The following is a 13,649-nucleotide window of genomic DNA, read 5'->3' on the forward strand; positions in this document are numbered from 1 at the left end:
ATTCTACGATCTGAAGACTTTCATCCTCTTCTGCTGTCTGTTCATCCATTCCTGGTTGTTGCCATCAATCTCAGCCAGACGACGACGCCTTGGTGGATATCTTGCGTTCTTCGCAGCGACAGCTTCAGAACACGTTTTCTTCATCAATTCTACAACTGAAACTGCGTGCACCTCCCACTCCGACCAACGGGAACAAACCAGCAACCCTAGAGTGTCGACAGAGTCTACCGAAGATGCTGCTTGTGATAGTTGGCGTACCGCTGGCATTGGCATGATCCAGTCTTCCTTCTCCCTTGAGTCCGTTGAGGATAACAAGGTCCTAGCAGTCTCTTTCCTCCACTTCAGAAGAGCAACTCTCACAGCATCGACAATATGTTTCTGCGACATCAGAATCTTCGGCTGCTGAAAGGTCACTGTACCCTGGGAGACTGTCTTGTCACCTCGACAGAGAGAGCAGCATGACGATGCCCCGACCGGGTGCAAATATGAGGTTGCATCTTCACCGAAGAAGGTGAGGATGCTCTTTCGAATACAGCTCTGATTATTGATTACGCCCAGCAGCTCTTGAGAGAGCCGGCTCTTCGGCGTATTCGGCTGCAGAGGCCCTTGAACTTCATTTCTGGGTATGGATGATGCTGCAGTGCACCACGGCTCCACGAACCAGATAAACTCCCCTCTGATGTCAGCCCCTCTAGCAGCTCGACCGGCCCGCTGCCATAGGGAGCAGAGTGTGGCTGGTTGCTTCCACTGAACGACAAGTCTGATGTCAGGATTATTGATGCCCATACCCATGGCATCTGTAGCCAAGATAATGCGGTGTCTTGAGCTATCTTGGGCTCTTTGACAGTCAGGCTTCACAAATTCCTGCGAGATTGAGGTCTTATCAAAGTCTGCAAGCTCTGAGTGATATGCCTGGATTGCATTCCTTGCTGCCGTCTTGGAACAACCGGCCCTCATCAAAGCTGCCGTCAACAGAGCTCCTGCCGCCTCCAGCTCTGCAATGGAGTCAAAATACACCACAGTTTTGCAGATCTTCATGCAGCACTGCCTGCTGTTGAATCCGTGGCCGAGCTGACCGTTCGACGGCTCCCTGATACCGAGAGAGATCAACCGTGCTGCACCCTGAATGTCACCAAGAGCAAGAGCAGCACGAGCCTGGTTCGAGCTATACTCTACAACTGCATCCTTCACAGCCTGCTCTACCGGCTTGATCAGGAACTCAAGATCTTTGAAAGTGGCAGGAGGATGCTCTACCTGCTTCAACGAAATAAAAATATCAGGGCGATCAACAGAGCTACGCTGGATGTAGACGTTTGCGTCAAATCCACACAACTCACGCACCTTGGCCAAGGTTTGAGGATCCAGAGTTGCAGAGCATGCTAACCACGGCACAGTGCCAGGAATGAGGCTCCTCAGCACAACCAGCTGGCTGTAATGCTTCCTGAATGACTCACCCCATTCCCACACAACATGTGCCTCATCTATGGCTACAAGTACAAGCTTGCTTCGAAAGGTTGGATCGTTGAGTATGGCTTTGAATCTTGCAGACAGTACAATCTCAGGACCGACGAGGACGTGAGTATAGTCGCCTCTCTTGATACTGTCAAGCAACGTTTTTGAGTTTGTGCCTGCATTCAGGATGCATGGCTTGCAGCCTGTAATGCGAGATATTGCGGCAGCCTACATAAATGATATGAGCAGCTTCCTGTGGCAGATGGCATGTCACTGACCTGGTCTTCTTGCAGAAGCATCAACGGCATGATCATGATGCAGATCCCTCCAGTCAGTGCTGGCACAGCCTGAAAGACAACGCTCTTGCCCCATCCAGTGGGTGCAATCAAAATCAAGTCATCCTTTTCGACTACAAGCCTGCGAATTGCCTGGACCTGACCCGCGCGGGGTCTGAATCCCACGATGCACTCAATTTTGGAACTCAACTGCACGTCATCCATGTGTTTGGCAGCAGTTTCCAACATCCTGCAATACACAAGATTTCCAGCACCATCAATACGTGAATGTCGACTCGAACAAGGTTGGAAGGAGGAATGAAACGCATGCGCTCGTTGTCGGCTGACTTCTAGTCTTTCAGTCAGCATTGGTGTCAATCAAACCAACGCGGATGGGGGGACATTGGAATGAAGCTTACCAGAAGGATGATCTGGATCTCGTGATCACATGTCTAGTGGGAGTCGTCCTCGCAAGGAAATTGAGGTACCAACGGGTCGTGGTCGCTTGGTGATGCTGGAGATTTGGCGAGGCGACTGCCCTAGACGGCCACCACTCAACAACAACGCCTCGCGAGGGAAAAAAAAATCCGATCAATGGATATTTGGGGCTTGTGGGGTCCTCCTAATATATTTATCTTATTGATTTGTGTTGAATTGAGGCCTTTATGACGTGGTGTAATTGGTAGGGTTGGGGGTCGACCCAGCGAAACATCATGATTACCGCAAAATTGTATGGGAGCGAAGCATCATCCCACCCAACTGCCAAGTTTTGGTCTCAGGCCCTCTCACAAGAACCACGTGATCCGCGCGTCTGTTCGCTTAGTGAGTGGGTCTGAGTGCCTGAGGTAAAGCCGGCTGTGAACGTATGAGACCCCCAGGTGCATCCAAGTAAAATGGAGAATTTCCAAACACAATATCTCACACGTGCTTGTAAAATAAGTTTACAGCAGCAAGCATTACATGTCCTCGGATCGAGAAGAGCTGTGTTCTTCACCGGCAGGCATTATATTACCTGAGTCTTACCTGTCTTGGGTCATCACTACCCAATAGGCCAAAGCCATGTCGTCAGTTGCCGAGGGGCCCAAAGTGACTGGGAAGTTTTCCAAGTTGGCTTGTGCTCAGTGTCGTCGTCGCAAAGTCAGATGCGACCACAATATCCCATGTACCAGATGCCTCAAGGTGCGTTCTCATCGGGATATAGCCTTTCTTGTGTATTCCTCTGGAATTCTTACATGATCGTAGGCCGGTGCAAAGTGTACGCCCTCCATCCCAGCACCACCTCGAAAGCGTCTGAAAGAAAGCAGTGGTCTTGTAGAACGCCTCGGCCGTTCTGAAGCACTTCTCACAAAATTGGTTGTCAACGCATCGCCGTCCGAATTAGATATGCGCCCAACCCAGTATCTACCAACATCAAGTTCGATACTGCCGATAGCGCCGGAATCGTTTGGGGAGCTTTCGATGGATCACATTGCACAGATCAAGAACCACACTGGCCTCTTCAATAACAATCTATCGTATGATAATGCGGTAAGTGGCGTAGATTATCGAAAAAGATTTTCTCTGATGGTTCCTGGTAGCTCAAAGCCATGAGGCATCTTACGGATGGCGAGGATTCCAGAGGGTCGCAAGCCCTGCATCATGAAATTTCGTCAAATGAAGACAACACGCTGTTTCTCCTGCCGCACGCCAGTTCACCCTATCCTTTGAGGAGCCGTCAACACGATCCTGTACAGGCATTCAGGCTATGGCAAATCTATTTGGAGCGCGTCAATCCCTTGACTAAAATCGTTCATATCCCTACACTTCAGCCATATGTGACAGAGGCTGCAACTAATCTCGATAACATCCCCCAGAACTATCGATGCCTCCTTTTCGCTGTATCGGTTATGGCTACCGTGTCTCTGGATGAGCTGGAATGTCGCGAACTACTTGGCACGTCTCGTGGGACCTTGCTTCAAGAGCTGGTTGCGCATACAAGACATTCTCTACTTCAATTTGACTTATTCAACAACCACGATATGGTAGTTTTGCAGGCCCTAGTCCTCTTTCAGGTAACGTCTTAACCCGTACTTGGATAGTCTTGTCAATACTGACTAGGCATCCATAGATGTCGCTCCAAGAGCATTGCGACAGACAGACAGCCTGGATCTTTAGTGGGACTGTCCTACGTATCGCGACCAACATGGGATATCATCGAGACGGCGAGCATTTCAATCTAACTCCCTTTGAAACCGAGATGCGAAGGCGGATATGGTGGCAGATACTTCTTCAAGACGCCAGCTTCACCGGCATGGACCAGATGGCATTCCCGCGCACCTTCGATACCAAGCAACCACAAAACTTCAACGACGTCGATATCTTTCCGGGCTCTACCAGACCGATCAAACCTCGTGATGGGCCGACGGAAATGGGCTTTATCCTTATCATCAATCGTGTGATGGAATACGTGATGGATTCAAGGCAAGCTGGTGCAGACGATCAGACTTGGACGAGTAAAAAATTTCCAGACTTAGAGCAAGTGCTTCAAGAGATGGAACGAAGATACATCAACGCTTCAGTGGGTGGTGTTCACGTAATGGCATTGGCATTCCGGTCAATTGTCTCGACCAACCTTCTAAACATCCTTAACTCATCGAACCCACGACTTCAACAAGGCGACGTCATGTTCACACCCGAATACGCATTCCACAAAGCTAAGTCTATAGAAAACGACCACATCGGCGATATCTTCGCATGCATGACCAAGTATGGCTACCTTTGGTTTGCTCGGCAACATTTTCAGCATCATGTTCCTGTCGGTCTGAATAGCCATCTGCGTGGGAAGCTGACAGAACTCATATCTGATCATCTCCATCGAGAACAAATATCATGGTAAAACTAAGCCGTCAATTTTAAAGTAGAGGGGATTACTGGGATACCTGAATTCTAGTGTTGCATAGCAATGACTATACAGCGTTATCTTCTCATTTGCTTTCCGCCATATTGTATTCTCAGCCTGGCAGAGCTGTGTGGAGTACGCCGGCCAGTTTCTGCGGGATGTCACAATAGGAAGATCAAGGTGAGTCAGAGTGGAAAGCTAAAACCTAGCTTTTCGGCCGTATCATAGTTTCATACAGCATAAACCTTATTTCTACCGTACATGATCGCTTTTGCGGTGGCAAATCGGTGCCTAGTCTACTTCTCGTCTCCGTCACAGAATCAACGACTAGACCTTTGGCTTCGGTCATGCAAGGACATCTGTACCTCGACAAGGGCGTCAGTGCAGAGTACCCATGATCAAGCCTAGGGGTAGGCATAGAGGTCAACAGAGTGCTAGATAGATCTCGTCCATTACTATACCGGAACAATACTTCTGTCCCCTGTTTCCCCAAGACATTGGTTGAAGACCTCTATCCCCCCGGGCCGTCATGAATGCTATCGATCCACATGACTTGCCTCAAATTATTCTTTACTTCGAACCACGTCCTCCCTAGACTGTCCCGGATCAGAGGGCGCAGTCTTTGCAGAAGCCAGGTCTGATCAGGGCCTCGGAACACAGACGTTGCCCCCACCATCAAGGCCCAGGCGAAGAGATAGCTCTCTCCAGCGGTGCTGGGCGTAAAGGCCATGCAAGCTTGTCGGAGTTGGTTGGCCAGACGCGGGTACTCGAATTTGACACCAGGAAAACCCCAGAAGATAGTTGTCAAGAAAGCGAGGAGTGATAACCGGAGAAGCTCGGGGAAAATGTCGTTGTCCTCAAATTCGAGCATGAGCAGCCGGGATTGAATGTATGTTATGAGATCCTCGAGAGACATCTCCCGTATCTTGTGACCGGAATCGTGGCTATCGTTGATAAGCTGTGAGAGGTCCTGGACATCCTTCAAGATGGCATAGAGCCTCCTTTCTAAAGTCCGTACCACAGAGCGCGAGCGGGAGAAGCAGGACGCATCCGATGGCTTGAGCCGGGCAAGTTCAGATGAACTGTCGAAAGCTGAGTCGAACGACACAGCATCTTGGTGAAAGGCTAGATTCGCGCCGGTGCAGATGCTGTGGACTAGACCAGTTCTTCCGGCGTTGGCAGGTCAGCGATTGGCCGGAGCCTGAGAAGCTGAGTATAAGAGAGAACTAGCGACTTACCGGTGAAGTTTGGATTGAAGCAGAGGGTGACTTGCAAACGATTCTATGCCACCACGCAGGTCGACGATTTTCTTGAGACCCATCACGTGCATGTGGGCGGACTCTACGTCTCCAAAGGACTCGGCGATCAAGGCCAAGGCCATGACGACAATGGTTGTCGAGTCGGTCAGTGCAGTGTTCGGATCAGATAGTTGCTTGTTAAGCTCGTGAATCATCCTGTAGGCGTGAAACTCCGTCCTCTTACTCTTCTGCCCCCTCAAACTATCCAAAGAAAAAGACGTCATGTAAAGGATGGAGTGCAGGTAGGCCAAGTCGAGATGGGCCCAGTGAAACCAGTATGTCTTGGGAGTGTCAGGGCGAGAGTACCTCACGATCGGGTACATTTCATCTTTCATGTACGAAAAATCTGGAGGACAGAAGGCGTCAGGGGCAGGGCGTGCTCATGGTCGGAGGGGAGAGACGTACATGCGCATAGCAAGCTGCGCGAACTACTATCGATGTCTTCAGGGAACTTGATGAAAGTGAACATGTCGGCAGCACCGGGGACCATTTCTGCATGTCTGATGCGGGCCAGAGCATCCTCGTCAGAGTCGAGCAGCTCACTTCGTGTCCGAGCTCCGTGGGACTCTTCAGAAGAATCACTGTCTCCTGCAGCATGCTGCGGCCGTTGTATTCCCACAGCGGTAGCCGGGGAACGGCCCTTCACTCGACCAGGAAGAGCTCGTGTACGGGTATTCTTCCCCCGCATGACGTGACTCCGTATGAGCTTACGATCTCCAGCAGCCGTCTGACCATGGGCGTCGGCGGTGACAAAGACAAACCCCTTAGCCGCTCGTGGCCCCTTGAGCATCGTTCCGTTGGAATGTACCGGTACCTTTGGACGGGGACAGAATCTACCCGGGCACACCGTTGCAAGGCTGTTTGCCGGCAAGAAGTAAGTTTGCCAAGGTGCCAGTATCACTCAGATGGAAGCTAAACCACGGGTATCTGCCCAGGTGGGGCTGCAAGCGTGCTCCTGTCCGTATGGAGAATGTATATGGTGCCAAATATCGGCATAAAAATGGCGATGGGATGGGTGGCGGTATGTTCGGCTGGTTGTCGTCCGAATTAGGGAAACAATTGAAGGAGGTAAGTTGCAGAGAAATTCAGAAGATCCTTGCTGGGATATTTAGTTAGCCCCGGAGATAAGAGATAAGACACTTCAACACCGGCGTGCCAAGATTCAGATTGTTTCCCTTTTGTGGCCTTAGCGTAAACGCTATGCCACCACCCGACGGTTTCGGATCCTCCTCCCTGCGAAGCTAGTAGGTACCTTATGTCAGAGCTGTTCTCCAGCAAGGCTCTTTAGCTGTCACTATTCGTACTCGAAACTTTTCAAGTCTTACTCTCTGGTGCCGGCTATGCAAAGCCCTTCTCTTAATTATGGTGTAAAGGCTTCCTATAGTACATGTCCTGGATCCAACGACTGTCTACGAGGTTATGGTAGAGGATTCGAACTTCTGCTGCAGTATCTCCTCGACATTCCACTGTGGGTACTTCACAACTTACCTTTCAAGGTATTGTAGGGGTGGAGGATCTAATGGCAGATCAAACATATCTTTGCATGTGACAGGTCTGTCGCAGCCCGCGACGCAGCTACTACGTAGATCTTGGGCACCGTCGCTTTATTAATAGCTTCTTACCGTTTTAGGGAAACAATCAACTGGGCTTATAAAGCAGTGCCATGGCTTAGTGCAAAATGCTAGTCGCAGGTAGAGTTTTTGGATTGTTTACTTAATGAGGATAGGATATTCGGTGCAAGCTAAGGCAAAACTAAGTTAGTCTAATCCAGGCATAGAAGCATGCAAGAGCCGAAGGTCCATGTTGTTTTTCACCTTGTAAATATTGAGCAGGCGGCCGGTTTCGAACCCTCTTATACTGAAAAGTATCTCGCAGTAATGTAAATTCGGCAATTAGATGATGTCTTTCTAGTACGACTTAATCACTCTGTTTCGTCGTTAATTTGTTCAACTTTGACTGAGCTGTGGCAGAGCGCCAACTGTGATAAATTGTGGGCAAAGGTACGGCCAGCTGTCTCAAGTTCTCAACCATGGGAGCCTGAACACAATCGTGTCTGCAGAGTGCAGACCTCAGCTTCTCCGTTCAATCTAGTAGTGCCTCAGAACGACGTGCTCCAAGATTTCCATACCCACTTATCTAACACCGACAGCTCCATCGTGTCGTTGCATTTTCTCAGGATTGCGTCAAGAGCAGAGCGTCACCGCCCCATGCGCCCCACACCAGTGGCTGTTGATGAGAACACGCCATGGCAGTGGGATTTGAGTTATCCACCCCCATAATTTACGGGTCATAGACATTACACAGACACTTCATGCGCTTCGAGGCTTCCGGTTCCAGGCATGTGTGAGCTTGAGCTTATAAATCCGGCATTTAGTGGAACCGCTCTGTGGGAGCTCACACACACTGCTGGTATAAAACGACTTGCTTCCTCTCTCAAACTGACAGTCACACATCATCAACCCACCACAACAACACCATCCCATCCTCTTACTGCACAAGCCAGACTCCATAAGAAATCCATCGCAATGTCTAGATACACCGCCTCCCACGCTAACCCCCAGGGTCCTGGAGATGCGCGGCCCACGGCTCTTCAGGTCGTTGAGGACGAAGGCCTCATCGGCAAGCTCACCGGCAAGGTTGCCCTTGTGACGGGCGCAAACTCTGGTATCGGTGTCGAAACAGCGCGAGCTCTCCACGCCGCCGGTGCCACTCTCTACCTCACTGCCAGAGACGCCGTCAAGGCCCAGCAGGCCGTCGACAAAGTCAAGAACGGACCCGGCCCCAAATCTGATGCGCCCGTCCACGGCATAGAGCTGCGGCTGGATTCCCTCGCCTCGGTGCGAGCAGCTGCCAAGGCCTTCCACGAGAAGAGCGACAAGCTTAATCTGCTCATCCTCAACGCGGGCGTTATGGCCACGCCCGAAGGGAGGACCGAGGATGGCTTCGAGACACAGTTTGGCACGAACCACTTGGGCCACTTCCTCCTCTTCCAACTGTTAAAGCCCGATCTGCTCGCAGCCTCCACGCCTGAGTTCCAATCGCGGGTAGTTGTTGTGGCCTCCGCCGGCCATCGTTACGGCAAGGTCCGCTTCCATGACTTCAACTTCCAAAAGGACCCTTACGACCCCTGGGCGTCATATGGCCAATCCAAGACGGCCACTATCTATCTCGCCAACGAGATCGAAAGACGGTACGGGTCCAAGGGACTGCACGCCCTCGCTGTGCACCCGGGTATTGTCGCCACCAATCTCTCTCAGTATCTCAGCCAGGAGATAGTAGAGGGGATGTTGAAGGATGAAACAAGGCACAAGACCATAATGAGCGAACCCCAGGGAGCGGCCGCGGCTGTTTATGCTGGGCTGAGTAGGGAATGGGAAGGTCGAGGCGGCAAGTACCTCAGCAACCTCGTCGACGAGGGACCGGCGGATACTACGGGAGACTGGTTGAATAACGAGGTTGGATATGCCCCGTGGATTTACGACGAGGAGTCTGCAAGCAAGCTTTGGAAGGCATCGAACGAGCTGGTAGGCTTTGAGAGCGAGTGATAGGATCGGCCCTAGCACACTCGGTTCTTGGTCTACGTATCTGCCATGTATCCTTCCGGACCAAAACGCGGGAACAGAGCCAGTAGCATTTATCTAGTTCTACCCTTAAATTCAGTTTTGGTGTTTCGGTACCTCTTGCTTTCTCCATATGCTGTAGTCCTATATTTATCATACTGTCTCTGCAGCCCAGCAGCGGTCTATCTTTGTTGTTTACGATAAATTTAGGATATGCGGTAACGTACATGATAAGCTGTGACGGTCGAGGTTCCCAACGTAGTAAACCGTAACCGAATTGGTTTATGTTGGCAGTTGTAACGGGGCGTAACGTACTGAGCGTAGGGTGGCGAATCACGTCTGATAATATCAAGAAGTATTCTTGAGTAATCAAGTTGTATTGAAAGCTAGAGGGTTCTCTAGACATAAGGAAGTGGGAATGAGTGAAGCTATATATACTATTCTGGTTTGCTTGGTCGATCGTGGTCGAACGCGCTCTCGTTCGACCTGTTCGACCATTTTAAGGTTAAGGTTTTACTGGGAGCGCGAGGAGCGTTGCTCCCTCGTTCCCATCGCTCCTTCCCTGATTCGCCCGTGAGGCTGACTCGCTTATCATGTACGTTAACCAGAAAAAAAAAAAAAAAAAAAAACAGCTTCCACGAGTACCGACCCAGAGGATCAAAGTCCTAAAACATTGCCAGGGACATCGATGTCCCTTCGAATGAATGCCCTTTTGTGTGTTGCGCGTGTTGAAGCCCTGGCTCAACAGAGCCTACAATCACCACCCATACCATAACCCAATGCGAATTCCTAGCCATTTCCCCAGTAGTGACCCGTCAAATCCAATTCCTAAAAATTCCCTCCTCTTGCATATTCATCGTAAAGTCGCGTGGTATCCATTAGAAACCCCTACTCCATCAAAGACGAGTATCGATCCGGTCCAGCATCCCTCTATACACTCTTTCAACACGATGAGCATGCATACAAAAGGAACTCGCTGCCTCCATCTTGCCCGGTCCGTTGACCCATGCAGAAAGAAAACAAGGATTTTTCGCTAAGCATCGCTAGCCTGCCCAACCGCCCCGTGAATGATCCAGTTTTCCCAGCCCCTCCAAACTTCCGGGGGTATAACAAAGGAGCCTCCTCATCCTCAAATTTCTGCTTCCTTAGACGATCTGTAATTCGAATTGGCCACCAATTCCACTAGACTCGTGACCCAACCCGTTCCTCTCATAGCACATTGTTCATAAATCGTGTTACTGCGTGGCGTCGAGTTTTGGTGAAAGCGACGCGGTTTTGCGCTTCCCATGTTTAGTTGCGATGTGCTTCATGCTGTCGCCTGTATCCTCGTGCTAGGACGACTCCTTCTTCGGCTTCCGCTTGCCTCCAACCCTACCATCCGTATGCTCGTCATCAGGACTCCATTCCTCGGGGTGAAAGTCTGGGTTTCCATAGTGGGCTCGATTCCACACGCTGTTCTTGAAGGTATTGGTTGTCACCTGGAATGTTGGCTCAGGGAAATTATTCTTGCTTTCTTCGTACTCGAGTTGAACCGGGCTGAATCGAATGTGATAGCCCGGAGTTGTGCGCATTGGCGGCGGCATTAGGGAGGTCTGGGAACCCAGTCCAGACGTCACAACCATTGGGGGACTAGGGCCCATTGTTGAAGTGCCCGGCAACGAAGCCGGCGGCGTCGGAGGCTGAGATGCCATAATCGGAGGTGGCTGCGGCGGCGCTGCTTGCGGTGTCGAGGCTGGCAATGCTTCCGGGAATGACGACATCCACGGGCTCAGTTGCACGGGCTCGAAGGCTTCGGGGGCTGAGCTGGTTGGCGGAGGAGGCGCCAGAGGCGCGAGTCCTCCCATCGCGGGATTGGCGTTGAACCCGGGAATCATAGCTAAGGCATCAAAGTTAATGGTCGAATACTGACCGAGACCCGTTTGACTAGGCGTGATGTCGGGGCTGTGGGAAAAGCCGCTGACACGGTTCACCTGCATCGAGATGAGTGCAGCAGGAGCAGGGACTGCAGGCGTTCGGTACAGGATGTCATAGTGGTCGGGTCGGGGACCCAGATTGGCAAGATCTTGGCCGTTGGCCTCGTCAGGGAATCGGTACCGGCTGACTTGTGTGCCCGGGCTGCGATCGAGGTAGGCAATCTCAAGGACAAAGTTGACGGGCTTGAGAAGGACGTTGACGAGAGCGATAATGCCGAGATGCTCAATCTCGCGATCGAGCAGCTCGATGGCCTGACTGCAGTAGGCTTGGATGCCGATACCGCCTTCAACGAAGGCATCGTATGTGGTGGCATTGGCCTTGAGGTATGTAGCAGCAAGCAGGCGGAGGTAGTAAATGATGCCACCCGCAGCGTTGGGGTCGTTCCACCTCTCTTGAACTAACATGTGTGCCAGCGGGGGGTTGTTGATATTCTGAGCGACTTCGCGCAGGAGCCCAATCATTTCATCAGCCCAGTCCTCAAAGTAGGAGTAGCCTCCAACACTGGCCAGCATCTGGCTCATGCTAAGGAGTCGGGCAACCTCGCCCTCGACCTTGGCTTGATCGCCTGACTCTATGAGTTTCTCGAAGTAGCTGAATCCAATTGCTAAAGGTGAGATGAGACCGTTAGCGCAAATTCGACATGTCACTTATGGTGCCGAGACACAAAACAGTAACGGCAGGCAAAGCAATGTGCACCCGTTGAAGAAGCGGAGGCGACGTGCAAGGACTGCGCATGTGTCAAACATGGTTTGGGCCGGCCGCGAGCCGTGGGACAGGAAAGCAGGAAACGGGGAGTTTGACTTACCTCGCCAGCCACAGTTACCATCACCTTGGATGGGGCGATAGTAGGAGTATGTCTGGGGAAGAGCCTGTAGTTATACGATGTTAGTATCGAGAGCGATCGGGAGAGAAGTGCTACAGGGATTGAACGTACAGTTGTCTTCTCGACGTAGACTGGATCGGCTTTAGCGTACTCGTGGGTGATGGCATCGCTCGGCACCTTATTTCCAACCTTGAGCCCCTGCGAAACCAAAGGTTAGCAACGAAAGAGGCGCCGGAGTTGGGATGGAGCTCCAGGAAATGCGACTTGCCTCGAGAACAGGCTGATAATCCTTGGCAGCGACTTTCTGCGCGGCCATGTCATGCTGGTCCTGGTCCTCCATCTTAGGAACGACAAAAGCGGGCGGGGCAGAGTAGGGTTGTTGTTGCGGCTGATGCGGCGGCTGTCGCTGATGACGATGTTGAAGCTGCTGGTGCTGATGCTGATGGCGCAGTGGGCGATTGTCTCGAGTTCCGACGGTCGGCGGGGAGAGGAATTCGAAGTCGAAGCTTGTGCAGAGGAAAAGGGCGATGACGCGGAGGGGGAAGTCGAGGACGAGAGCTGCTGCCGGGGAATTTGCTGAAGCAAATGCGACTGAGATTGCGGCGGCGGCGGTGGTGAGCCGTAGACGATTCCAGCGCCTCCGCCTCCAGCTGACACGGGAAAAGCAAAGTCCAGTTCGGAAGCTAGACCATAAGACGCGAGGCAAGGGGGTTAAGGGTGTGGGCTGAGGCTGGAACATGCCTCGTGAATTCGTGAATGGGGAGGAGGAGGAGAAGAGAAAGAGAGGGTGGAGAGGAGAGCGAAATTAAGGCAGATCTCGAGGGGGGAGGAAGAGGAAGAGTGAGGAGTAGGTGTGATTTTAGGTGCTGAGAGTCGCAGATGTTGGCGGACGGGCCACTTGTCGAACACTCAATGCTCTATTCAAAGGCCCAGGCCTGGTGCTATCGTGCTCTAGGTGCTGGCCGCGTTCAATCCTTGATGGGGCACCGGGGTCACTGCAAGGATTGAGACAGGGGTGACAACAGGGGCTAGGGATTTTAGAACAGAGAACGGAGACGATTGACAGCGGGTGGCCAGCGGGTGCGATGGCCTAGCGTATGGCCTAGCGATAGAGCACGGGCTTGGAGCTCTGAGAGCGTGGGAGCTACCGGGAAGAGTACCCAGCAGCACCAACAGATAACGCCCACGTTCTGATTGCGAGGGTCTTGCGGCGAAAAGGCGGCGAATTGCGGCAAGGTGGAAAAGGACACCCGAGACGATTGTGATGCTTGGGAACGTCGAGGTGCTCGGACGTTGATGGTGATGGAGGAAAAAGAAAGCAAGACAGTGGTGCGCTAGGAGAATATCCCGGGAGTTTATGAGTGCCAATGCAACCCGGCGTCTGTCAAG

General features: G+C 51.8%; 5 protein-coding genes across 5 annotated transcripts; 2 read left to right on the plus strand and 3 right to left on the minus strand.

Moving 5' to 3' along the window:
- Nucleotides 1–3: 3 nt before the first annotated feature.
- MRS44_018848 (uncharacterized protein) lies at nucleotides 4–1,976 on the minus strand (the record flags this gene model as incomplete). Its single annotated transcript, XM_065615352.1, has 2 exons — nucleotides 4–1,680; nucleotides 1,731–1,976. The coding sequence occupies 2 exons, from the start codon at nucleotides 1,974–1,976 to the stop codon at nucleotides 4–6; spliced, it is 1,923 nt and encodes a 640-aa protein (XP_065471424.1).
- Nucleotides 1,977–2,786: 810 nt separating this feature from the next.
- MRS44_018849 (uncharacterized protein) lies at nucleotides 2,787–5,003 on the plus strand (the record flags this gene model as incomplete). The annotated part of the gene is made up of 6 exons (XM_065615353.1): nucleotides 2,787–2,906; nucleotides 2,970–3,254; nucleotides 3,305–3,778; nucleotides 3,835–4,487; nucleotides 4,681–4,785; nucleotides 4,844–5,003. The coding sequence occupies 6 exons, from the start codon at nucleotides 2,787–2,789 to the stop codon at nucleotides 5,001–5,003; spliced, it is 1,797 nt and encodes a 598-aa protein (XP_065471425.1).
- A 113-nt stretch (nucleotides 5,004–5,116) lies between these two features.
- Nucleotides 5,117–6,693, minus strand: MRS44_018850 (uncharacterized protein; the record flags this gene model as incomplete). Its single annotated transcript, XM_065615354.1, has 3 exons — nucleotides 5,117–5,753; nucleotides 5,844–6,249; nucleotides 6,309–6,693. The coding sequence occupies 3 exons, from the start codon at nucleotides 6,691–6,693 to the stop codon at nucleotides 5,117–5,119; spliced, it is 1,428 nt and encodes a 475-aa protein (XP_065471426.1).
- Nucleotides 6,694–8,428: 1,735 nt separating this feature from the next.
- On the plus strand, nucleotides 8,429–9,448 carry MRS44_018851 (uncharacterized protein; the record flags this gene model as incomplete). The annotated part of the gene is made up of 1 exon (XM_065615355.1): nucleotides 8,429–9,448. The coding sequence occupies one exon, from the start codon at nucleotides 8,429–8,431 to the stop codon at nucleotides 9,446–9,448; it is 1,020 nt and encodes a 339-aa protein (XP_065471427.1).
- Nucleotides 9,449–10,794: 1,346 nt separating this feature from the next.
- On the minus strand, nucleotides 10,795–12,999 carry MRS44_018852 (uncharacterized protein; the record flags this gene model as incomplete). Its single annotated transcript, XM_065615356.1, has 4 exons — nucleotides 10,795–12,041; nucleotides 12,243–12,306; nucleotides 12,372–12,458; nucleotides 12,538–12,999. The coding sequence occupies 4 exons, from the start codon at nucleotides 12,997–12,999 to the stop codon at nucleotides 10,795–10,797; spliced, it is 1,860 nt and encodes a 619-aa protein (XP_065471428.1).
- Nucleotides 13,000–13,649: the final 650 nt, after the last annotated feature.

The sequence above is a fragment of the Fusarium solani genome, assembly GCF_023522795.1.
Source record: "Fusarium solani strain SB1 chromosome Unknown bctg00000017, whole genome shotgun sequence".
Lineage (NCBI taxonomy): Eukaryota > Fungi > Ascomycota > Sordariomycetes > Hypocreales > Nectriaceae > Fusarium > Fusarium solani.